Raw genomic sequence first — 27,914 nt, forward strand, 5'->3', positions numbered from 1 at the left:
CAGCTAATCATAAAGCGTTTACATGTAATGAAAGTTCAAAATATCGACCAATATAAAAAATAGTCTGTACTCCAGATTTCACGATCTGAACTCTCGATTAAATGATTAATTGATTTATCATTAATTTTGAATCTTTTAAGGTATATATTTCACAGAAATTGATGCAGCTGGTAACGGTTCAGTATTAGATCCTTTTCAGCAGTATGTTAAACAAGGACATGAAGCATTTCTACAGTGTAGATTTGAAAGGGACATACTGAGATGGTTCACAAATGTTACAATAATAGCTAGTAGGGATGCTGTAATTGATTATTCAAAGTACAGAGTATCAGTTACAAGCACTGGGTTGTACTACAGCTTACATGTACTGAACGCTCAACCTGGTGATGAGTTGATTTACAGTTGTAGAGGAGGGATTAATGAAACATACTACATACAGTTGATTTTATATGGTAAGAACGGTCACAGATATGTATTTAGTAAATGATTAAGGTAGAGAAGCTGACACATGGTAACGTTATCGTATATAGTCGGTTCCATCATGTCCATGTAGACCTCATAAATTAAAAATTTCGTATAAATTGTTTAATAACTTCTAATAATAAAAAAATGTTTGCCAATGAGACAAAAAACAAGTATATGAACAGCTACAGATTTTATTTATAGTACTTTAATAACGAACAAAACACGTACTGTATAGTATGCTATAAAACCCCGACATAATGTGGAATAATTTTAAACAGACAAATAACGGATGATTTGTGCTTATAACGTGAACAGACGTCACCAATGAACACCACTTCATTACAGGCTCCTGACATCCAATAGGCAAACAAAGATTGTATATGCAAATATAGTTGAAAAGAATTTGACTCATCATATGTGTTCTTAGCAGTAACACTAGTAAAATGTACGACGAACCGGTCTAAGAGTAAAAAAAAACAATTATACTTGCATTCCCAAAAGCTTGTTAAAATCCAACCAAACTCATTTCCGGAGCACCTGAAATCAACCCCCGTTTTTTTATGGGGTTCGTGTTGTTGTTGTACCCCTATTTGTGACATTTTGTTCACGTATCATTGTCAATAATGGAATTTGATGCAACTGTCGTACAGGTGAGAGGTTTAGTCCTATAAAACCAGGTTCAATCCACCATTTTCTACATGAGAAAATGCCTGTACCAAGTCAGGAATATGACAGTTGTTGTCCATTCGTTTGATGTGTTTGTGCTTTTGATTTTGCCATTTGATTAGGTACTTTCCGTTTTGAATTTTCCTCGGAGTTCAGTATTTTTGTGATTTAACTTTTTATATATCACCTTTTCAAGACTAAAATATTAATCATTAGATCTCAAAGACGTCATAGGCAGTCGCCAAAAAGAAATAAGATAATGTAAAATACCAAAACAAGCCTAACGCAAGCATATACACGTAGGACCACAAGTGTCAACATATTATTATTTATGATTTCCTCTTCCAACCCAACCAAACCACCAGAGGTTTAACATTCACTTGTATGACTCAGCAAGTAGCTCATGCATTTTACATTATATTGGGCTATGCATAAATGAAAAGAAAAACAAGAAGTTGAATTGCGAATGTTTACTTATTGAGGTTAAAATTTGTTCTCAAATAAAAATAAACAATATATACATTTTACATATACATTTGTACAACAAGATAATAGTAAATGAAAAATATGAAACGATAATACAATAAAACAGAATACAATACCTTGGCCTAAGAAGGGGTCAACTAAGCCACCAAGAAAGATGTTATGAACGATACCAAAGGGATGTTCAAACTCATTAGTCGAAAATAAACTGACAACGCCATGGCTAAAAAGAAAAAGACAAACAGACAAACAATAGTACACAAAACCCAACATAGAAAACTAAAGACTGAGCAATACGAACCCCACTAAAAACTGGGGGTGATCTCAGTTGCTCCGGAAGGGTAAGCAGATCCTGCTCCACATGTGGCACCCGTCGTGTTGCTCATGTTTGTACAAGCCCGGTAATAAGTCTTATTCGGTAGGTCACATTCGGGAAATGGGGACAGGATTGTAGTTACGACATTTTGAACATATCTGTTATCATCTGTGAAACGGATATTCCGTAACGGTCAACCAACTCGTGATGGCGTCCTTGAAATTTACGAAGGGATGATTTCAACTTCACCACTTGAAATTCTTGGTTTAATAGCTTCCTTGTGAGCAGCAACCCTCTATCAAGGAAATCAGGGTAGGAAATAAAAGCCATGGCGTATCGTATCAACTGGGAGATATATACTCCGTATGAAGGCGCTGCTGTAATGTTGCTACATAAAAATGGAAAGTTCACAATTGAAAAGCTGAAATCATCTCTTTTGTCAAATTTTTTTTTGTTTTCGACCGACCCTGATTGTCAACTTATAGATTTAAGTCAAGATATAAGACAGATTTAACTGTATCTGTTGTATCCTTTATCTCAAGTTCCATGGGATAGATGCGTTCAACATAGTCACAAAATTTTGAATTATTTATTGAGAGAACATCATCTATGTAGCGGAAAATTAAGTTAAAGGATACTGCTAACTTCTTTTCTTTCTTCCTGTATGACGTCAGCCTCATATGAATAACAAATATGTTGTCAATCAAGAAATCAAGCATCTTGATAATGTCAGTTTCAGAGAATTTTTTGTTTGAATCAGAGTGATTTTTTACAAAGTAGGATTTATCCCTCCCTAAGACAAGATACTTGTATCTACGTTAGCCATTCTTTTTTATGAAACAAAGCAGGACCAACTCTTTCAATTTGTCTTTTAGTTTGGAATGGAGAATACTTGTGTGGAGTGTAGAAAAATCAAATGCTTTAATACTATTGCAAGATGAAAGAGTCTTAGATTGTATGTACTCTTAAAGATCTTTGGAATTTTTTAGTATCCACATCTGATTCACGCCACTTCTAGAAAAGGTAGTTTCACAATAACTTTGAAGCCCGGATTTGATTGCTGATAATGTTGATGTTAATAATTTAGAAAGAGGTTTCATGGAGCACTTGGAAGACCCAGCAATATACCGTTGTTTGTGAGGACACTTATGTTTCAGCATACATTGTACACGAGTTCACAATATTAATTTACATAAAATGTGTTATCATTTGAAAGATTTAGCAAAAGATTGCAGATGACGAATACTTATTGCAAAACACAAAACAAGAACAAAGACTTGTGATAACCGTGAGGGCTAAACAAAAATAATGACTGCAATGGATTTTGCTCAAACCTTAAAAAGTATTTCATAACATAGAAGTGGCTAATCTAATTCTAATCTTTGTGTCCAGCGTTAAAAAAAATTAATCAAATTATCCAAAAATAATCGGACAAAAGAACGAAAAAATTAAACATTAGATGGAATGGATTAAGAGTCGATTCAAAGAACACAAGTTTCTGAAATTATGGAATAACTCTTAATGCCCAGCGGTAAATATTCCATTCGTCATTATAACATGTTAAGTCAACAGGCAGACACCAATCGGTATAGGGAAATGATATATGAAGCTGTTTACTTTTCGATACGTATATCAAATTAAATATTTGGAAATCTGAGGTACGCAAGCATAGAATTCATTTAAATATCGCAAAAGACGTTCAGGAACTTTGATTTTTAAACGGATGCGGAATATACAAAAGAAACACCAAAAACTTATAAGTTCAAAGAGAAATTGAAAATTCTATCGCAAAATGATGTTTTTCGATAAAACATATACATTTGAAGGATGCGTGCAACAAAAATGAATTCGGTAGCCCCCTGTTAACAATTTCCTGCAAAATTTCATAAAATTCCGTTGGATTGCTCATTTCCTTAACTTTACCTAGAGACATCTACCTGAAATTATTCGACCGTTGAAACAGAACGGTTTCCAGACGAAAACAATTGCATGAGGTTGTGCATTGTTACGCTTCCTTTATGACGTTTTCCGTTCAAATTACAAATTTAGGGCCTATTCTATGGCACTCAACGGTATTTTAACAAAAAGGCGTGGCACACTAAGGGTTAAAATATAAACCTCCAATAAAAAACTGTGTTCAAATAAATAAAACAAACAAACAGTGAAAATACTGAATGTGTTGAATAAAATTTTAAAAGTAGTGATACAATACCAACCCAAGCATGTACTGCAAAATAAACATTTAGACAATGTTCATGTCAACAATTTTTACAGCAACTATATAACATATTCAGCTTCAATAATAAGCTGTTTTTCAATAAATAAACCAAACAAACAGTGAAAATACTGAATATAATAAATAGTATGCGATCAGTTTTAAGTAGTGATATAATATAAGCCCAATCAAGTACTGTCAAATAGATATAAAGACAATGATGTCCTTGTAAACAATTTTTACAGCAGCTATGTTACAATATTAACCTTCAATAAAAAGCTGCGTGTAAATAAATAAAACAAACAAACAGTAAACATACTGAATGAGTTGAATAATATTTAAAAAGTTCTAAGTAGTGATACAATACCAGCCCATGCAAGTCCTGCAAAATAAACTTTAAGACAGGTTCCATGACAACAGTTTTTACAGCAACTTTATTATGTATCCACCTTCAATAATATGCTGTTTTCAAATAAATAAAACAAACATACAGTGAAAATACTGAATGTGACGAATAATTTTTATTAGTTCTTAGTAATGATAAATACTAGCCCAAGCATAAAGGCAGGTCAAATCAACAATTTTCCCTGCAACTTTTTCATAATATTAACCTCAATATAAAACCTGCTTTCAGATAAATAAAACGAATTTGACGAGCAAGAAATTTTAACAGATGTATGGGTAAGAGATCAATTTAAGCATACATTTGAAATAAAGACTTAACGACCTAAGCTTGATTAAATTAGATTGATAACCTTTTGCTATGACCCATTCATATCTTGTGCATAACAAAGAAACCCTTTTTGGAAAATTAAGAATGCTTTTAATAACTTGTATCGACCGACCAAAACATGATCTATATACAATGTATATTTGATTATTAAATTCAATTGACCAAAAACCTGATATATACATTGTAAGTAAATTATATTGACCAAATGTGGTATATTGCAAACATTTATAGACCGGATCCATCATGGTCGATAAGTTACATCTAATGACCAAATATATTGTCCATTATTACATTTTCTGACCAGTTACATGGTCTATTACCAATATCTTTTGAAGAAACATATGTTCTATAAGTAACATGTTTAGCCTAAATACATAGTCTTTAAACTTATAACCAAGATTTATTGACCAAAAATATGGTTTATATGTAACTTCTAATGACTAAATACATGGTTGATAAGTATTGTGTACTGAACAAATACATGGTCTGTTACCAACATATTGAAATAATATATATTTATAAGTAAAATCTATTGATCAAACACATGAACATGGTCCACACAAAATGTATATATAAAAAAATCATATCCTTTCGAACAAATGCATGGTCAAACGCAAAGGCATATATTTTAAAATCTCATTCTATTGAACAAATGCATGTTGTACATAAAATGAATATATCTAAAATCATTTTTTCATTTAACAAATACATGTCATTAATAGAGTTTATATATTTAAAAATCATATGCTATAGAACATATAAAGGTCTACATAAAATGAATATATCTAAAAAATCATATTCTACTAAACAAGTACATAGTCTACATATGAAATTTATATATAAATCTAAAAAATCATATTCATTGACAATTAACAAAGTCTACACAAAATAAATATATCTAAAAAATCATATTCTATTAAACAAAAATACCTGGTCTACAATGTACATGGTATAACATTAATAAACAAAAACACATGTTATTTATACACAGTAATACATAAAGGCAACAGTAGTATATCCCTGTTCAAAAGTCATAAATCGATTATCGATTAAGAGAAAAAAATCCTGGTTAAAAACAACAACTGAGGGAAACACAACGGAACAAAAGAGACACTGAACTGCAACAAAATCGAACACCACCATACATAGAAACTGCCATATTCCGGATTTGGTACAGGACATTGTAAGAAAAACATTGTGGGTTGAACTTGGTTTTATGGCTAGCCAAACCTCCCTCCTTTAAGGCAATGTTAAATATATCGCTTAAATTACAACACTATGTGACAGAAATACAGTAAAAAACAAACGCAAGAACACTCAGCAAACAGAAATGCATAAATAAATAATATAAAAGTACATTACAACATGTAAACCGCAGAATATCAACGGACATCTCCCATTAATGACAACACAAGACACCACAAAATGCGCGTCACATTGAATGGATCAACGCATACAAAAGTGACGTAGTATTTTGACGTATTATATATAATCTTGAAATTCATACAATTATATGGAACGAGATCCAAAAATTCACAATTATTTTCAAATACTAGTCCAAATTATTATCATGATTATGACGGTCTTGAAAGGCTATTTTAAATTAATGTGGAGACGACGTTATATTTATTTGGACTAACAAAATACTTTGTTCATGGAAAATGGAAATTAACTCCACTATACTGACAAATTAGACATATGTGAAATGTACCAAAAATACAGAATTCAAACCAAAAACGATAAGACATAACACAATTTCCAACAGTAATTACAAAAGAAACATCATAGCTAAACACATGAATGTTGGATGTATAAATACCGAGACACGTCGTATACCAATGCGAAATCACACTCGGCAAAACAGTCGTATTCGGAAATAGGTCACGTTCGGTATTTAGCAGACAGACGACGCAGATGGTAAATCCCAATCTAAGACGTGGTAAAAATGTCGGAAGTTAGTTTAGACACAGACATATCGTAAAGACCAATAATATATAACTAAATAGCAAATTTAATCACCAAATACATGATCAATAAGTTACATATATATTGACCAAATACATGGACTGTTGCCAACATCTACTGACCAAATAAATGGTTTATAAGTAACATATATATTGACTAAATACATGGTCTGTTACCAACATCTATTGACCAACTGAATGATCAATAAGTAACATATATATTGACCAAATACATGGTTTGTTACCAAAATCTATCGACCAAAAACATGGTCTAAAAGTTATATCTAATGACCAAATACATGGTCTGTTATCAAATTTATTGACCAAATACATGGTTTATAAGTAGCATCTAATAACCAAATACATGGTCTGTTACCAACATCTATAGACCAAATACATAGTATATAAGTAACATCTAATAAACAAAAACATGGTCTGTTACTTAAATTTATTAACCAAATACATGGTGTTAATACATTTAATGACCAAATACATGGTACATGTATGTTACCAACATGTAATATCAAAATATATGATAAAATGCATGGTACCAACATTTATTGAACAAATACATAGTCTAAATAAAATGTATATTCTTTTGAATAGTACATTTGTACATGGTCTACATAAAATGTATATCAATTACGCGCGCATGTGTATCTAAAAATCATATTCTATTTAACAAATAAATAGTCTACATTAAGTATCTATTCAAATATCACATTCTATTGAACAAATAAACATGGTAAACGGTTTACATAGAATGTATTTATCTAAAAATCAAAATTTTATTAAACAATTAAATATAAACTCAACATAAATGCATATAGGTAACAAGCAGAAACTGAAAGAATTGCATGAATTCAAAATACAGCATGCTCGGGTGCTTCACTGGCAAATAAGAAATGTTTAATATTTACATGACACATTCCCCGTTTCTATTGTCAATTTTATGTAACACATATATTAAATCCATGTGATGTTACAACTCCTTCGAAAATTAGAAAATACCGTGTTATTAAACACAGGGGTCAAATTTAATGTGCGGATAATTACGACAAAACTCTGCACTTAATTTCGAAGATGAGAATTAAGTATTCAAATATCTGCAAAGGCATTCAAAATTTTAAGCAGACCATATTTAAGTTTAAAGTTTTAACTTCTCATATCGATTTTAAAATTTGTGGGTGAAAATACGATTTTTAAAATACCAGAAATTCCAAGAAAACAATTCGCGTATTTGTCTTAAATAAATGATTTTGATAAGAAATAACACTCTGTAAATATTAGACCAATTGGGCAATTATTTACCTTGGTACAGTGTATCCAATTTCATTATATATGGAAAATACATTGCCTTGTATCGTTTCTTTTGTTGACTAGTATAGTAATGTATACCAAATAATTAGGGCTATACATAATGGTTTGGGAAAACTTAAGAGTGAGAACGATCTAAATAAGAGTTACGAATAATTACAGTATGGCTTATTGGCTTTCGATTTCATTATAACAAAATGGCATTATTTGTACAATGCATATATTTCTTTACAGTACCTCCGACATCTTTATATTTCAATGGATTAACAAACAATATTCTGAAAGGTACGGAAGGATCAGATTTACTTATGAAATGTATAGTAGATTGTGGAAAGCCTCCACCTGACGTGTCAATTATGGATGACACAAGACCAAATAATACACAGGAAGTAAGCTACACAATACCAACGATTTCTAGAGATTATCATCAGAAGTCAATAGTATGTCAAGCTACTAGTGATGCATTAGACAATCCAATGAAAACAACAGTACAGATATCTCTAAACTGTAAGTAATAGTAAGCTAATTTCGAAAGGTGGTTGTGCTGGAAATCACTAGATGGTTATAATGAACTAATTTTATGATCACGATCTTGCGCTACAATTGGAATAGTCTACGACATAATTACTTTATAACATCAATTCCTACATCCTACTTATAGTATTGTCCCAACCGTTTTACGATATTTTTTTTTATACAATTTATTATCCCCTTATTAAGTAAATCATGTCCAAGTATTTGTAAAGAAATAAGTCATTCACAGCAATTCTAGTAACATCCCCGTACATCACCAATGATATGAAAAATGCATCTTTATCAAACAGTGAACAGGGATGTGGTCTGTTTATATTTGGTTATTACTGAACATTATCCTCTTTATATATTACCTATTAAAAATGAGTTATATAAATTTTAGTAAAACCATTAACACCAATTTTCAATACAAATGAAGTCAGTACAGAGGAGACATTACCACTGACAGTATCATGTACATCATATGGAAGTCGAACTGTTGCTAGTTTTACATGGACTATTGGTGGAAATAATGTTACATCCAGTTCTACAATATCACAGACAGTTACAGAATCTAATAATACTATCACAGTGACATCAATATTGACATCTAGTGTAAACAAAACTCATAACAAGCAAAGTATAGTATGTCAAGCATCCAATATACTGGGCAGAGTTAATGCTAATAAAGTTTTGGATGTTAAATGTAAGTACAGTAAAAAATAAGGTAACTACGTTTAAACTATTTATTTTCACTCAACACAGATCAAATTTGAAATTTTGTCGTTTTCATTTTTACCATTCCCGAGTTATGATTCTTGATCGTTGCAAATTAGTTTCCGTATAATAAATGGAGAACCTCTTTTAGAAATTTTCATTTGAAATTTAAATGTATATCTGTCAGATGCTGTGAGTGGGAGTATCTCTGATACCAAGATCTTGTAATCATGATTTTTTTTCCATAGTGAATTGTTTTTTAGTTATTTTATTAAAAGTTCGATGTTTATATTATATGTTATCACATCTGATTTATTCTGTGCCAACATAGCGTTTTTGCAGTGATCATAACTATTCTTCACTGTTATTTGCCTATTTTAGTATAAATGAAATAAATAAGAATTCATTCACAATAATTTTATACAGGTTTTCATTTATTAAGGACACAATTAGATCTAGTTAGTTCTTTTTAAATTCGAAAAAAAAATTTTTTAAATAAAGTTTGGAAAAATGGTAAGTTATTTGAAATTCCTAAAGTTTAGAACTGGCAGGACCTGATTAGTATAAAGCATTTGCAGAGAGGATGTCGTACTTTTTTTTTACCGTGAAGGACAAAGGCAATAACTATAGGGAATTGTTTGCAGTGAAACATTATACAAGGCTTAATTCCAACTGGAATTGTACCTATATGCTTTAAAGCTGTTCTAATAATAATATGTTCAATCTTTGAATCATTCTTCTTTTTAGATCTGAAGAAATGATATACATTTTAAACTTGTCTTAATAATGTATCAGATACTTTTCATTGAACATGAAACGAACAAGTCAAACAAACTATGCATAACAGTGTTTAAATGTATATTCTGTATATTTAGTATTTTACTGATTTAATATTATACATAACGACACTTTGAGTGGAACTTCAATGTTGCCTTTTTCAAATTTAATGCTATTATTATGTATATTGATATTCATTTAGATTTATTGTTTTTGTCTCATTAACTTTTGCAATGTCACTAAAGGCAGCTCTTCATCTTTATTAAATGTCAAATTAAACATGTTAAATATTGTTTTTCACTGTTTTTACTCAGAATTAAGATATTGCTCGAATGATTGTCTAAACCTTCTTATATTTCTATAATACAATTGATCTAATTCTTTCCCGATTTATCCTTTTCCTAACCTATTGATTATTTTTATTTAATCAAAGTGTGGTTCGTTTCTTCTCAGTTCTTCATTGGGAAAAAATCCATTATGACGTCAAATGTTCTTTCTTTCCTCTGAAATTCCTATTATGACATTATGAAAAAAAGGCGACCATGCCCGATGACGTCACATACAGTCCTTGGATGGTGTAAACTTCCCACTTACACCATACACCATTACACCATTCACCATACACCATTACACCATATATACACCTTGTGCCAGTACAACATACACGTTACACCTTTGCACCATACACCTTACACATTGCACCATACACCATTCCCCATTCTATCTACACGATCCGAAATTACCCATAATGCAATTAAATTTCAAAGAAAGCGTGCGACTACAAAATTATTTATTTGTTTTAAAAAACGAATTTTGATCACAATATTGTAAATTAATGTATTAAATTAAAACCTGCGTGCTCATGCCTATGATGGTTATATAAACAATACAGATTAAACATATATATACATGTATTTGTAAATAAAGTACGCATAAAATTTTGCTTGTAATGCAAATTCATCCGCGATCTGTTCATCTATAAATTAAAAACGATATTGGTTACAATGCTATTATTATCGGTTTTAAAATGTAGCGTAAATCTTATAAACTTGGTTTTCAGATAAAATCGACAAACAATGCCAAAAACGAATAGTACTTAGATCATATCAAATAATCATGATAATTGAAAGCAATAATGGTGTACCGATAATCATGCTTATGACCAGCGTAATATTAATAATATTTCTTTTTCTGCACCAATCAACAGTGCAAGTCAGAGCTCTAAGTGCAAGTATGCATGTCCTTATTTTATTCAAATAATTGAATCATCACAAAAAATCAGTAGTTTTCACATCTCAGACTGGCTCCAATATAACATTTTTTTTTACCGTCTCAGGAACATATATATATTATCTGTAGTTTTGATACTTCAGGCTGACTGGTACATGTACAACAAAATCATTTTAGGCACTGGCTACGGTTACATGGAAATGTAACAATAATATAAAAATTATTGTTACATTGGAGACTAATTGCCGGAATCCAGGGTTGGGTAAGGAACCGATTAATTACGAATGTAACAATAATATTTGGGTCTACAGTTACATCGCGTTATTGTTACATTAACGCACTGAAGTGTACGATGGGCCTAGTAATATGTATTAGAATAAAACTTGAAAACTTTTATTTGATATTTAGATATTGCATGCATACAATATTTAAAATTTTTATTTACAATTACAGTTTCTACAAATCCAGTATGTAGTTTTTGAACATGTTTTAGTCCGACGCATTTTTGGTGAAACCACTCTAAGCAGCCATCACAAACCAGTGATACGGCAAATGTGCACGCTCTGTATTGTAATTCCATTCTGCACTTTCCCTTTTTGAAGTTAAAGAAACTCTCAATGTCTGCTATGCTTCAGGTGAAAAATATTTTTTTTACTCTTGCAATGTTTATATTTTCGCCCAATTTTTTGTTGGAAGCATGTGAGGTTGTTTAAATATGTCAATTGTGAAAGCAACTTATGTTGAAATTAGCCGACAGGTTGAAACTGGTGGAAACAGTGTTTTAATTTTCAGAGTCCAGATATTTTGTGATCGTAATTTCGTTCTTATTGGTGACAGTAAATGCTCCATTGAACAGTTGTAGTTTCTTTAACAACATCAAAACAATCAATAATTAAAAATTTGTTGAATAATAATATGATTATTACTATTATTATCTCGTACCTATCGAAGAATTAAGCAACAAAACTATAGAAGGTTTAAGTTTAACAAATCTAGCGTACATTGCAGTCTTTAATGTAACAATGACGCAATGTAACCGTAGACCCAAATATTATTGTTACATTCGTAATTAATCGTTTCCTTACCCTACCCTGCATTCCGGTAATTAGTCTCTAATGTAACAATAATTTTTATATTATTGTTACATTTCCATGTAACCGTAGCCAGTGCCATCATTTTAACACATCAAGCAAAACTGACCATATTTGCACTTAATAATAAAATTGAGAATGGAAATGGGGAATGTGTCAATCTGTTAATTTATTTAGAGTTAAAAAATTTGGAAATATTTTTGTCCTCTTTTTATTAAAAATATTGTCTCGCAACAAAATTACAGTAATTTTGATACCTCAAGCTGACTCATATAACAAAATTATTTTAATGCATCAATCAAAACTGACCATATTTTCACTTTATTATGTAAATCTATATAGCTGCATAGTAAATCAGCAATATTTTGATGTCAAGATGGATTGTATAATACAAATGACAGCAACATTGCAATACAATGATAACAAACATTTGTACCCATCAATCTAGATTGCAAGCATGTCCTCTTTTTATTCAAAATATTGTCTCGCAACAAAATTTCAGTAGTTTTGATACCTCAAGCTGACTCGTATAACAAAATTATTTTAACGAATCAACCAAAACTAAACATATTTGCACTTTATTATGTAAATCTATATAGCCACATAGTAAATTAACAATATTTTGATGTCAGAATGGATTGCATTATTCAAATGACAGCAACATTGCAACACAATGACAACAAAAATTTGTCCCCATCAATCTAGATTGCCAGCATGTCCTCTTTTTATTCAAATATTGTCTCGCAACAAAATTTTAGTTGTTTTGATACCTCAGGCTGACTAGTATAACAAAATTATTTTAACGCATCAACAAAAACTGACCATTTTTGCACTTTATTATGTAATTATATCTATATAGCCACATAGTAAATCAGCAATATCTTGATGTCAGGATGCATTGTATAATACAAATGACAGCAACATTGCATCACAATGACAACAAAAATTTGTCCCCATCAATCTAGATTGCCAGCATGTCCTCTTTTTACTCAAAATATTGTCTCGCAACAAAATTTCAGTAATTTTGATACTTCAGGCTGACTAGTATAACAAAATTATTTTAACGCACCAACCAAAACTGACCATATTTTCACTTTATTATGTAAATCTATGCCACATAGTAAATCAGCTATATTTTATTGTCAGAATGGATTGTAAAATAGAAATGACTGCAACACAGCAATACAATGACAACAAAAATCTATCCCCATCAATCTAGATAGCCAGCATGTCCTCTTTTATTCAAAATATTGTCTCGCAACAAAATTTCAGTAATTTTGATACCTAAGGCTGACTAGTATAACAAAATTATTTAAACGCATCAACAAAAACTGACCATATTTGCACTTTATTATGTATATCTGTATAGCCACATACTAATCAGCAATATCTTGATGTCAGGATGGATTGTATAAAAACAAATGACAGCAACAGTGCAATACAATGACAACAAAAATTTATCCCCATCAATCTAGATAGCCAGCATGTCCTCTTTTTATTAAAAATATTGTCTCGCAAGAAAATTTCAGTAGTTTTGATACCTCAGGCTGACTCGTATAACAAAATTATTTTAAAGCATCAACCAAAACTGACCATATTTGCCCTTTTAATATTATGAATATCCTTATAGCCACATAATAAATCTGCTATATCTTATTGTCAGGATGGATTGTAAAATAGAAATGACAGCAACATTGCAACACAATGACAACAAAAAATTGTCCCTATCAATAAAGATTGCCAGCATATCCTCTTTTTATTCAAAATATTGTCTCGCAATAAAATTTCAGTAATTTTGATACCTAAGGCTGACTAGTATAACAAAATTATTTAAACGCATCAACATAAACTGACCATATTTGCACTTTATTAAGTATATCTATATAGCCACATAGTAGATCAGCAATATCTTGATGTCAGGATGGATTGTATAATACAAATGACAGCAACAGTGCAATACAATGACAACAAAAAATTATCCCCATCATTCTGATAGCCAGCATGTCCTCTTTTTATACAAAATATTGTCTCGCAAGAAAATTTCAGTAGTTTTGATACATCAGGCTGACTCGTATAACAAAATTATTTTAAAGCATCAACAAAAACTGACCATATTTGCACTTTTAATATTATGTATATCCTTATAGCCACATAATAAATCAGCTATATTTTTATTGTCAGAATGGATTGTATAATACAAATGACAGCAACATTGCAACACAGTGACAACAAAAATTTGTCCCCATCAATCTAGATTGCCAGCATGTCCTCTGTTTATAAAAAATAATGTCTCGCAACAAAATTTTAGTAGTTTTGATACCTCAGGCTGACTCGTATAACAAAATTATTTTAAAGCATCAACCAAAACTGACCATATTTGCACTTTATTATGTAAATCTATATAGCCGCATAGAAAATCAGCAATATTTTGATGTCAGGATGGATTGTATAATACAAATGACAGCAACATTGCAATACAATGAAAACAAAAATTTGTCCCCCTCAATCTAGATAGCCAGCATGTCTTCTTATTTTTCAAAATATTGTCTCCCAACAAACTTTCAGTAATTTTAATACCTCAGGCTGACCCTTATAACAAAATTATTCAACAGCATCAACCAGAACTGACCATATTTGCACTTTTAATATTATGTATATCCTTATAGCCACATAATAAATCTGCAATATTTTATTGTCAGGATTGATTGTAAAATAGAAATGACAGCAACAATGCAACACAATGACAACAAAAATTATCCCTATCAATCTAGATTGCCATCATGTCCTCTTTTTATTCAAAATATTGTCTCGCAACAAAATTTCAGTAATTTTGATACCTCAGGCTGACTCGTATAACAAAATTATTTTAAAGCATCAACCAAAACTGACCATATTTGCACTTTATTATGTAAATCTATATAGCCGCATAGAAAATCAGCAACATTTTGATGTCAGGATGGATTGTATAATACAAATAATAGCAACTTTGCAATACAATGACAACAAAAATTTATCCCCATCAATCTAGATAGCCAGCATGTCCTCTTTTTATTAAAAATAATGTCTCGCAACAAAATTTCAGTAGTTTTGTTACCTCAGGCTGCCTCGTATAGAAAAAATATTTTAAAGCATCAACCAAAACTGACCATATTTGCACTTTTAATATTATGTATATTTATATAGCCATATAGTAAATCAGCAATATATTGATGTCAGGATGGATTGTATAATACAAATGACAGCAACATTGCAATACAATGACAACAAAAATTTGTCCCCATCAATCTAGATTGCCAGCATGTCCTCTTTTTATTAAAAATATTGTCTCGCAACAAAATTTTAGTAGTTTTTATAACTCAGGCTGACTCGTATAACAAAATTATTATAAAGCATCAACCAAAACTGACCATATTTGCACTTTATTATGTAAATCTATATAGCCGCATAGAAAATCAGCAATATTTTTATGTCAGGATGGATTGTATAATACAAATGACAGCAACATTGCAATACAATGAAAACAAAAATTTGTCCCCATCAATCTAGAAAGCCAGCATGTCTTCTTATTTTTCAAAATATTGTCTCCCAACAAAATTTCAGTAATTTTAATACCTCAGGCTGACTCTTATAACAAAATTATTCAACAGCATCAACCAAAACTGACCATATTTGCACTTTTAATATTATGTATATCCTTATAGCCACATAATAAATCTGCAATATTTTATTGTGAGGATGGATTGTAAAATAGAAATGACAGCAACAATGCAACACAATGACAACAAAAAATTGTCCCCATCAATTTAGAATGCCAGCATGTCGTCTTTTTATTCAAAATATTGTCTCGCAACAAAATTTCAATAATTTTGATACCTCAGGCTGACTAGTATAACAAAGTTATTTAAACGCATCAACAAAAACTGACCATATTTCCACTTTATTATGTATATCTATATAGCCACATAGTAAATCAGCAATATCTTGATGTCAGGATGGATTGTATAATACAAATGACAGCAACAGTGCAATACAATGACAACAAAAATTTATCCCCATCAATCTTGATAGCCAGCATGTCCTCTTTTTATTCAAAATATTGTCTCGCAAGAAAATTTCAGTAGTTTTGATACCTCAGGCTGACTCGTATAACAAAATTATTTTGAAGCATCAACAAGAACTGACCATATTTGAACTTTTAATATTATGTATATCCTTATAGTCACATAATAAATCAGCTATATTTTATTGTCAGAATGGATTGTATAATACAAATGACAGCAACATTGCAACACAATGACAACAAAAACTATCCCTATCAATCTAGATTGCCAGCATGTCCTCTTTTTATTCAAAATATTGTCTCGCAACAAAATTTCAGTAATTTTGATACCTAAGGATGACTAGTATAACAAAATTATTCAACAGCATCAAACAAAACTGACCATATTTGCATTTTATTATGTAAATATATATAGCCACATTATAATGCAATAATATTTTGATGTTAAGATGGCTTATATAATACATATGACAGAAATATTGGAAAATAATGACTACAAAATCTTGTCCGCTTTAATTTAGAGTGCCAGCATTTCATCTCGTATTCATGTATTCGCTATATAAAACTGTCACTAAAGTCAGTATCAGTATCTGTATTTGCCACTTCTGAATATGGATGGGTACGTCACAGATTCCTTTTGGGCTATTGTGTGATGGGTTGGTCTGCGCATACATTAGTCGTGCTTGCTGAGGTGTGATGATTTAAACTCAGTAGTTCAGGATGGTTTGTATAATAAAACTATTCCACCACATCATCCAACACTGTGACTGACATGACAGATTTCATTTGTACTTTATAATGAAAAGTATGAGAAGTTCTTTTCTAGGAAAAGTATACTATTAGTATATTATGTCGGTTAGTTGATTTTGTTGGTGGCTAAATATCAAGTGGCAAATATTTCATTCCTGTTCACATAAGTATATTTTTGCGGACGTTCAAGATATCATTTATAATCCGTAAAGACAAATCTAACGAAATTGACGAGATTGTTCATAATTATACAACACCTTATGTGCAATAACACTGTACAATTTTCCTTTGAACATTTTTTGGAAAACAGAATCGTAAATCCAAGGCAAACAAAGGTGAATTACGATGAAATATTTATAAAGAGACTGTCAAAAATGGGGAACGAAGAAACGTTAAAAGTGATGTTGATAACCCATGATATAAAAATATTGTTCCGATGCGTGGATAACCTTTCTATCCGCCTTCTAGTTTAATGAAAATCCTTTCTTTTATGATAACTGCATGTGATCACAAGTGTGTAATTTTATAGCCATTGTTTAATGTAAATAAGAATATGAAAAGAAAAAGATTTTTTTAATATGTGTATAATATCTATAACATAGAGTCTAACGAGTAAAGTAATTGGCTATACTTGGAAAAAAGAACAATAAGATTATTATTATTGTTTATGTTTACAATCCTAAAAATTAAAATAAAATGAACTTGGGTTACACTAATGTCCTGACAATGTCCTGACAAAGTCCTGACGGATATGAAAATGCTAATTACGTTTTCATTATTTGAAGGATTTACTTTAAATTTGGAACCAAGCAAGATGACAACATTAATTTGATAAATAAAAGAACAAAAATTAAAAAAAATATTTTTAATAGTTAGAAAACTTGACCTGACCAACTTCGACTTTGAAATCACTAATGTCCTGACCGATATGAAACGGCTTAATACTTTTTTATTATTCAAAGGATAGACTTCAAATTCGATATCAAGGAAGATTAAACATTTAATACAAAAATATAAGAAAAAAATGAAAACAAAATAATTTTTAGAGTAAGAAAACTTGACCTGACCAACTACGACTTTGCCGCGATTAATGTCCGGACCGATATAAAACTGCTAATTTCTTTTTTTTTCTTTGGAAGGATTGACTTCAAATTTAGTAGCAAGGAAGATTTCGATATTTAACAAAGAAATAAAAAGAAATGAAAAGAGAACAAATATTCAAAAGACCAAAAAACTTGACCTGACCAACATCGACTTTGTCGTGACTAATGTCCTGACCGATATAAAAGTGCTAATACTTGTAACATTGTTGGTATGATTGTGTTCTTATTTGAAACCAAGTCAAATTATAACGGGTTTTTTTAATACTTTTTATAAAGTAATTGGAAAACAATATTTCATACGAATTAAAAACTTGACCTAACCACCTTCAATTTATTAAACTTAATACACAAACAAAAACGTTTTTAGTTCTTTTTTTTTACCCTTGCAATATTTGTTCACAATTTTTTTCTTTTTGTCATTTAAATATTTAATAAAATATTGATATTTATCAAACTTAAAGACATTTATTTAAGGAATATACATAGTCTTTCTATTTTTTAAACGAACATGTCTTTTTTGGTGAATAGCCTATGTTGGTCAGGTCAAGTTTTTTGGTCTTTCGAATATTTGTTTTCTTTTCATTTCTTTTTATTTCTTTGTTAAATGTCGAAATCTTCCTTGCTACTAAATTTGAAGTCAATCCTTCCAAAGATAAAAAAGAAATTAGCAGTTTTATATCGGTCCGGACATTAGTCGCGGCAAAATCGTATCGGTCAGGTCAAGTTTTCTAATTCTAAAAATTAATTTTTTTTCATTTTTTCTTATATTTTTGTATTAAATGTTTTAATCTTCCTTGATATCGAATTTGAAGTCTATCCTGTGAATAATAAAAAAAGTATTTAGCCGTTTCATATCGGTCAGGACATTAGTGATTTCAAAGTCGAAGTTGGTCAGGTCAAGTTTTCTAACTATTAAAAATATTTTTTTTCATTTTTTTTCTTTTATTTATTAAATTAATGTTGTCATCTTGCTTGGTTCCAAATTTAAAGTAAATCCTTCAAATAATGAAAACGTAATTAGCATTTTCATATCCGTCAGGACTTTGTCAGGACATTAGTGTAACCCAATGAACTTCGGTTTCAACCAATGAAATGTCGTACACCATTCATTCACACCATTCCCGATCGCACGTTACACAATCACACCATTTTTCATACACCATTACACCATTCCCCTCACACCATACACCATAGCACCATATACCTTCTACCATTGCACCATATGCCATACACCATTACACCATACACGTTTTTTGGGGAAGTTTACACCATCCAAGGGCTGTAGAAGGTCTAAAAATCATAAGATAAAACAAATTCTTCCACCAAATATCATGCAATACGATATTTATCAACTCTCGAAATTTCAAATTCAAATAACTAAAATGCTTGGCGAATATCGCATTTTAAATTAAGCAATCTAATTGTCTCGAGTGGATAAATACCGTATCACACTCGATGCAGTTGTAGAATCTATATATGTATGTATAATATGACATCATTAGATAAAAACAGCCGCTTTTGTAAAACAGTTTCAGTATATATTTATATATTTCATTAAAATACCTACATTTACCTTTCAAAACATATGCATTGGTATAGATAACTAAATTTGAAAACAAAATATTTGCTAAAATTTTTAATATGGTGTGTTTTGACTTTTCAATGGCTGGTGTATTATATATCCCGTAGTTAAATATTCGTAAGACTGAACAGTAGCAGAAGAAGGATTTATTAATTATTTGATGTAAATTATTTCCTAGTTATTTAGAATACAAGATCTCTTGTCCGATGTATAGATATACGTTATCTCCATGCACGGTTGCCAACGATATAATTTTGTCAATTGTACAAGTGCTCTCACTGCAGAAATTGTCATTTGTTTGAAAAATAATTAGATTTGAGATATGTCATTTTCTTTTTCAAGAAAAGTCATATTAAAAAACAAAAATTCTCTGGATTAGCCAATAAATCATATACATTATAAGCATGCTACACTTTATGATATGCATAAACCAAAACCAGCAAAAGCTCCAAGTTCACAGCAAATGCCAAAATCTACACGAAGCTCTACACCTTTATATTATATTAGTTTAAGAAACCATGAATGGTTGTGGAAAAAAGAACAGCTTAGTGACAAAATGAAGAAAGATGTCAAATTAATCGATTAACGAGGATAACGTGCATGTGCTTGTAGGTAATGTGTTGACGTTACGTTACGTATCGTTTATAATAACGTCATTCAAATATGTATGGCAACATAACAATGTGAAAAAACAACGTATCAGCGCTCAAAGGGTTAAAAATGGACATATTTACAAGAAAATAAGTGTGTAATTGATGAAGATATATAAGTTGCTCTGTTAGTTATGATTATGGGAATATGGCCGTCAATGTGATGCCTTTCGACAGATTAGCGTCTGGAAATGCTGTACACCAAGTTTGTTTTTTATTTGAAAACCCTTTGTGGGTCTAGAAAAATTTAAGATGAAAAATGATTAACATTTTCACGATGATCTATAAATTCTTGGATTTTTTAATCCAACTGCTAGATAAAATAAGTTGCATGAAGTTCACAATATCTGAGTAATTATTTTGCAGGTTTGACAAAATATTACTCTAACAATTATTCTATTGCAATTTTTATGTAATTTTTTTGTTATCATTTGCCTAAAGTTATCATCAAATCCACAGTTGACATGTCGTATCTAAGGAGTGACCCGCCATTTTGAATTGCTAGGATCAACAAATGTTCCCTTACTACAATATTATCTAAAATAAAACAACACCTATCTCAAAAAACCCGTTTTGTTGTGATTTTATCCAAAATTTGAATCGAAGAATAAACGTAATACCTTTAGTTTGTAAGTTCTCATTTATATAACGCTACGGTTAGCGATGACGTGTTTGCGTCAAAATCATACATAAAGTTTTGCGGAATTTTTTTCTTTCAAACTTATCGATTTGTTTAAGCTCTAACGCATTATTTCTTTTTGCAATGCATTATAATCGAAATAACATTACTGTAGTTGAAAAGTTGCCGCCTTCAATTTTGATTTCACGGTCACAAATATCCGTTTTACTCTCTCTGTTACGCGTCGCCAGTAAAACTGCATTTACGACTATTAAATTGCCAATTGATGGTGGCAACTTTTCAACTACATTACTGTTATTCCTTAAATGGCGCGCCTGTGAAATGTTTGACGTTCTACATTGAACTGCAGTAAAGCTTAGTGCTTGGTTATTTAGACATAAAATGTTTACGTATCATTAGAAAATATATTGTAACGCAACATTTCGAATCATTACTATCATAGTAACAACGAAATTAAGATGAATTGAATGCATGTGTGCAAAAAAGCGGTCGAAATGTAACTATGGCGAGGACTTTTTTTTGTATTCATTTGTGGAATGAAAATAAAACAATACCGGATCATAACAAAATATAAGGATAACAAACATGTACATACTAACCCACCTTCCAAACTGACGGGATACCATCATATCTAAGAATTTATACTTTTGACATGTCAGTAAAATAAGTAAAATCAAAGTGTATAAAGAACAATATAAATATTCTGTTTTGATCCAATGTGATGTATATCCGTCTTTCATTTTTAATTTCATACTAGAAGAAACCTACCGTACGAATAGAGCTTTGTAGACAATTTGCAAGCATAGTTTTCTTCAAAAAATAGATGCATACTTGAGTATGAATGAAATTTATAAATATTTCAAAAATGTCCCAACTTCAAAACTAAGGACACTGCTTATGCTCCTTAGTGTTTATCACATTGTAAAATAAAATTTCGTTGACATGCCGTACACATGAATGCTTAAGTAACCAAGCCGACATATTTAAAAATAGTGCATTAGTGGATTCAGAGAGAAGGTACTATAGAAGTAACTAATCGTTCGCGAGAAATTGAATCAACAAAAATAATACTTTAACCTCACCTGTCCCAAGTTCTACATGACCAAGCATGATATATTTGCCACTGAACGTTAAGCAACCACCAATAACTAATTATTACAGTACTTGCAACCTTAGGCGTTACTGTTTGACGTGAACTTGACTGATCGGTGAATGATCGGTGACGGATGTTTGACTGATCGATGACTTATCGGTGATCGATGACCCATAGAATCCGTCAGATAGCTATGTGAGAGTTACCGTGACAACGGTCAGCGATCGATCAGTAAAGTAATTATATGCACGGATCGGACGGATACGTATATAATTAAAATTCTTATGTAAAACGAACTCGACAGTATTTACATTCGACAAACGCGGACCTCTACGAAGACACCTTTACTCGTTAATTTGTAATTACTTGGTCGCAATAACACACAAAAAATATATAAATTACTGTTCACGCATTATACTGTATTACTTCATATTCTCTTATTTTGATAGAGAATGCAATCATTTCTATATTGTTATGGAAGTTATTGGCCGCCATTGGATTTTTGTACTTTTTTTAGTTCAGGATTGGTTGTTTTTTTTTCATAAAATTAAAAGAATATCAGAAAAAATATATTAAAATGTTGTTCGCAATGTATAAAATTACTAATTTTTCTTCTTTTGATAAACAATATTATTTGTAACTAGTTAATTCAAAGGCCTCAAGATAAGTTTTTTTATAAGAATTCTAATAATGTAAGTAGAATAATACTTAAACTTTTGTTTGTGTTGAATACATATACAATAGTTTCTTTTTTATTTTGATAGAGATTATGAACCGCCATTTGATTTCAGTACTTTTTGTACATCAGGTTTGGTTGTTTTTCAAAAATTATGCTGAATTTCAGGGAAAAGATACAAAATTTTTGTTCGTGTTGCTTAAAAATGCAAATATTTCTTTTTTTATATCAGAAATAATGCAACGTCAATTGCAATCAGACATTATAAATGCATTAAGATCAGTACTTTTGTATAAGATGGGAATAATTTAAGGATATATATGCATAAACTTTTGTTTTTGTTTAATAAGAATGCCATTTCTTTTTTTTTAATGGAAATGATTGACCGCCATTGGATTTTTGTACTTTTTGTAGTTCAGGATTAGTTGTTTTTCATATATTATGCTGAATTTCAGGGAAAAGAAACTCAATTTTTGTTCGCGTTTCTTAAAAATGCAAATATTTCTTCTTTTATATCAGATATAATGCAACGTCAACTGCAATCAGTCATTGTAAATGCTTTTAGATAAGTAATATTGTAAAAAAAAAAATTAAATGCAATGTCATTTGCAATAATGGGTTGTTTTTCACAAAATTAAATAAATATCAGAGAAAAAAATACTTAAAGTCATTTTTTAGTCTAACAAATTACCAATATTTCTTTTTTTAATAAAAAATTCTGCAATGTTATTTGTAACTAGTTATTTTAAAGGCCTCCAGATAAGTTTTTTATAAAAATTATAAGGATAAAAATACTTAAAAAATATTGAAAATGATACAAAGAAAATGATCATGTCATTTCATTTTCCAGAGCATTTTCGGAAAAAAAGTCCCAATCGCGATAAACATCGTTTTAGCACTCTTTGGGTGTGAAAATATATAACCCAAATAAAAACGAAAATCACTATTCTTTTATGATAATATCTAAAATCAGTTTTATTTGCATATTTCTTTCCTTTTTAAATTCTTAAAACTTTGCTTAATAATTACTTAAAAAATGTTGATCTTTTGTACTTGAACGTTTCGTATTTTCCATGACACCATTTTTTATTAACTGAAACGAAACAAAGATTCCGTAATTTGTATTAGTTCATCATGTGACGTAGTAGAGTTCAATCCGTCAGAAAGGTCTATCGGTCCGATCCGTCAGATCCGCCCGATCAGTCAAATATTTTTACTATAAGTCTGACGAATTGGTGACGTGAGTTCAACGCGAACTTGACTGATCGGTGACTGATCGATGACCGCTGACTGATCGCTAAAATAGTAACGCCTAAGGTTGCAAGTACTGTAGCAATTCTGTGTAACCACCAACCAAGTTGTGGCACGCATAGTTTCAGATTTTCTTGAAATTTTGTTTGTTGGTAGAAAAAATATGTTGACAAAAAATGTGTGCATGTCCCCGTTGCCATGGTAACAGATCCCCTTGGATTTTGCCTCAAAAATGCATATTTTGACGTAGAAAAATGACCAATTTTAAGCAGTAATCATGCACACATTTCAATTTTGATGAATATTTTGACATTTGTCCATCAAAATATAACACTGAAGGAGTGAGATGAAAGATAAAAGTTAATTCTAATAAAAAAGGGGAAAAGGTGGCAGCACTGATTTTAGTAAGGGAGCTTTCATTGTATTCAAGAAAATTAAAGACCTGTCCGAAGTTAAATCCGCGAACGCCAAACTTTCTTGGTTTTAAAAGTTACTGAGTTACGCTATGATGTATATTTAAAGTACCTTTGAAAACTGTTCATGTATTCCTTTTTAATATCTATACCATATGCAGTTTTATGATTATATGGGGCTGAATTTTATTGAGAAGGTAAACAAGGCCAAGTTGGTTTATTTGAATTGTTTGCATCTGTTTTTATGGCCTTTAACAGTTAAATGTAGGTAAAATTGAGAATGGAAACGGGGAATGTGTCAAAGAGACAACAACCCGAACAAAGAGCAGAGAACATCTTAAGGCAACCAATGGGTCTTCAACACAGCGATCAAATCCCCCACCCGGAGGCGGGCTTCACTGGCCCCTTAACAGAAGTACTAGTTCAGTGAAATATTTAGCATGTGTTGCATCTTAAGTTTATATTCATGCTTATACTCAAATTATAGTATGGAGCTGAGAGAGATTTGTAAGTTTTAAATTAAAGACAAATGTCCACAAGACAGATGATTTCGGTAGGTAAAAATACGTCTGGATCCTAAATATGCATAACGATAAATTCCACTTCAAAATAGTACACAAGAAGACATTATTTCGCATTCTGTTGTACCAATATATGGAGAAAACATAAAAAATGGCAATAATCTTACTGCAAACAGAAAGTCGGTTACACCTTTTTTACGTTTTATCGTGTGTGAGTGAGAAACCTTTGTAATGCGTCAGAACAATAACGTAAGAGTATTTGGATAACAAAATAAAAAATTTCGTCCTACTTCAAATCTTTTAACTGAAGTGGATTTTTGACTGGTATTTTTTCTTTTAGTTCACTCATTTTGCCAATGAAAAGTAGGCATATTAATTGTTTTATTAGTTAAATGTACCGGAAAAAAGAACAGGTGTCCACCAATACCCCTCTAATTTTTACCTAAAGCCCTACACGACAAAATTTACTTTGATCTTTCAAATACATAACTGCAAACAAATACCACTTTTTTGTGTGTGTTATCAAGGTAACTGCATGTAGTCATCAACCTGTGAAAATGTATAGTCTGTCCTTCAACAAAATATTTAAATAGATATTTTAAGTGATTTATTTAACTTTTGAAAAAGAACTTCTGACAACCTGTCTGACAATATTTTTAATTTGACAAAAGGCCTAGAAGTACAGTACATGATCATTAATACCTAAGATATACATTTGTCCGTTAAAATTAAATTCCAATCAAGGATCATAATGATGTCATATGTATAAATCAATTGTTCGTCAAGAGCTACCTTAACTTGACAGCACGGCGCCCTAGCAACTGCCTCCATTTTCATAATTGAAAAAAATGATGGTAAATGTGGAGATAAATTTGATGAAGTAAAATTCTTACTGCACAATAGAAAATCTGTTGATAAAAAGACGGTATCAGTAGACAAATATTTATAACAAAATAACATGAATTTGTATGTTTTTATGCTTTTTTGTTTTAGTGATAGTTTGAATAAATTTCAAAGCACTTGTATTTCAGTTTGTTCAATTCTCTCTATTAAGCTATGTTCTTTAGAAAAACACTGACTTCATTTTTCAATTGTCGTATCATAACTATTGATTTATTTATATACTTGGTTTCCGATGCTTACTTATCTTATTCACTTTTTATGGTCAAGAAACAGTAAATGGTCTAAGTCACAGATATGAAAATCTATGTATATATTAAAAATGGGAAATTTGAAAATTTATAGACAAATTTAAGAACTTTTTTCGCCGATTTTATTTTCAGATACAGTTCAACGAGCCAAAGGGGTATGCACAATTTTAAGAAAATCTGTGACATAGCACATTTACTGTAACTTGACCTTAAGTTATTATTTCAACGAAAAACATTTTATTATTGTTTCCCAATATCATTCAATCTTTTAATCGTTGAGATTTCTTTCAAAAAAACAACATAAAACACTGGATTTTTTTCAGCCAATTAAGAAAAACGTGTGATTTGTGTCCCTCTAGATTCGTATTGACAACCAGTATATATATATACATATAAATTATAAAACGTGCAGAATGTGTGAAGACAGAGAAAAAAGGGTTTCTGAGCATGAAAGAGTAGCACAAAGTAGAATCTCATACACAAATGTTTGTCCAATTAATAGACACCAATAGAGTCGTACATCTTCAAGTCGCACATATTCAGTAAATGTTAATGATGCAGGCCTTATGAAACATAGTTATTTCTATCTTCATCTAGATCAAAGTCTGTTTGCCATGATAAGATCAAATACTTTACCAGTTTGGTTGTGTGTTTTTTATAGGAATGAAATAAAGTTTTAAGTTTAGATACTGTTTAACAGGTTTTTATTGCTATCCTCTTGTAGTCAGTTTGAGATAAGACTTTCAACACTAATGTAATTGCAAAGGACTAAGTAGTTGTCTTTTTCAATTAATGCATAACAGATAAGAAATATTGGCCTCTTCGTTTAATCATAACCACATGGGTATTGTTATTAGCTAACTCAATCTATTTATTGTGACAGATGCTCCTGACATTACAGTGGACAGTCCTACATATACACAGAATGATGTTATCAGAACAGTTTCATGCAATCCTACTGGTAACCCAGACAGCTATACATACCATAAATGGCAACACAAGTCTAAATATGGAGAGGTTTTACGAGAGTTGAATGGAAATAAAACATTGCTGTTACCAGATGTTTCAGAGTTGATGAGATATCAGGACACTGGAGAATATGTGTGTACAGCCAGTAATGGTATAAAAGACAAAGACAACAAGTTAGAACAGACTGGTTCTGGATATGTAACTGTAAACGGTAATACAAAGTACCATTTAGTGAAAGCTAAACCTATTATTTACCCTTAGTATCATACTATTAAAACTTCTTTTCAAGAATAAATCCCCAAATATGACAAAACTATAACATGGATGTTATATTTGGAAAAAAACATCATCAGTGTTATTCTTTTGAAACACTAAGGTTTATCTTTTTCGGGCACAGAGGGCCTTGGCAAAATTTGGTACAATTTTGTTTATTGTCAGTGCTCTTCAACTTTGTAATTGATTTGCTTTCCAACTGTATCGATTCGACCGCCACTGACATCTTAATATAGGCTAAACGCGCTTTTGGCGTACTTAACTTAAATTGACTTTTGCATTACTTGCTAGTAAT

The 27,914-nt window shown here is 30.7% G+C and overlaps 1 protein-coding gene across 1 annotated transcript; it reads left to right on the plus strand.

Annotated features, from left to right (window-relative positions):
- Window positions 1-151: 151 nt before the first annotated feature.
- On the plus strand, window positions 152-27,607 carry LOC127702812 (nectin-1-like). The gene is made up of 4 exons (XM_052207113.1): window positions 152-452; window positions 8,394-8,666; window positions 9,076-9,378; window positions 27,261-27,607. The coding sequence occupies exons 2-4, from the start codon at window positions 8,468-8,470 to the stop codon at window positions 27,605-27,607; spliced, it is 849 nt and encodes a 282-aa protein (XP_052063073.1). The 5' UTR covers window positions 152-452; window positions 8,394-8,467.
- The last annotated feature ends 307 nt before the right edge of the window (window positions 27,608-27,914 follow it).

The sequence above is a fragment of the Mytilus californianus genome, unplaced genomic scaffold (assembly GCF_021869535.1).
Source record: "Mytilus californianus isolate M0D057914Y unplaced genomic scaffold, xbMytCali1.0.p SCAF_5, whole genome shotgun sequence".
NCBI classification, from domain to species: Eukaryota; Metazoa; Mollusca; class Bivalvia; order Mytilida; family Mytilidae; genus Mytilus; species Mytilus californianus.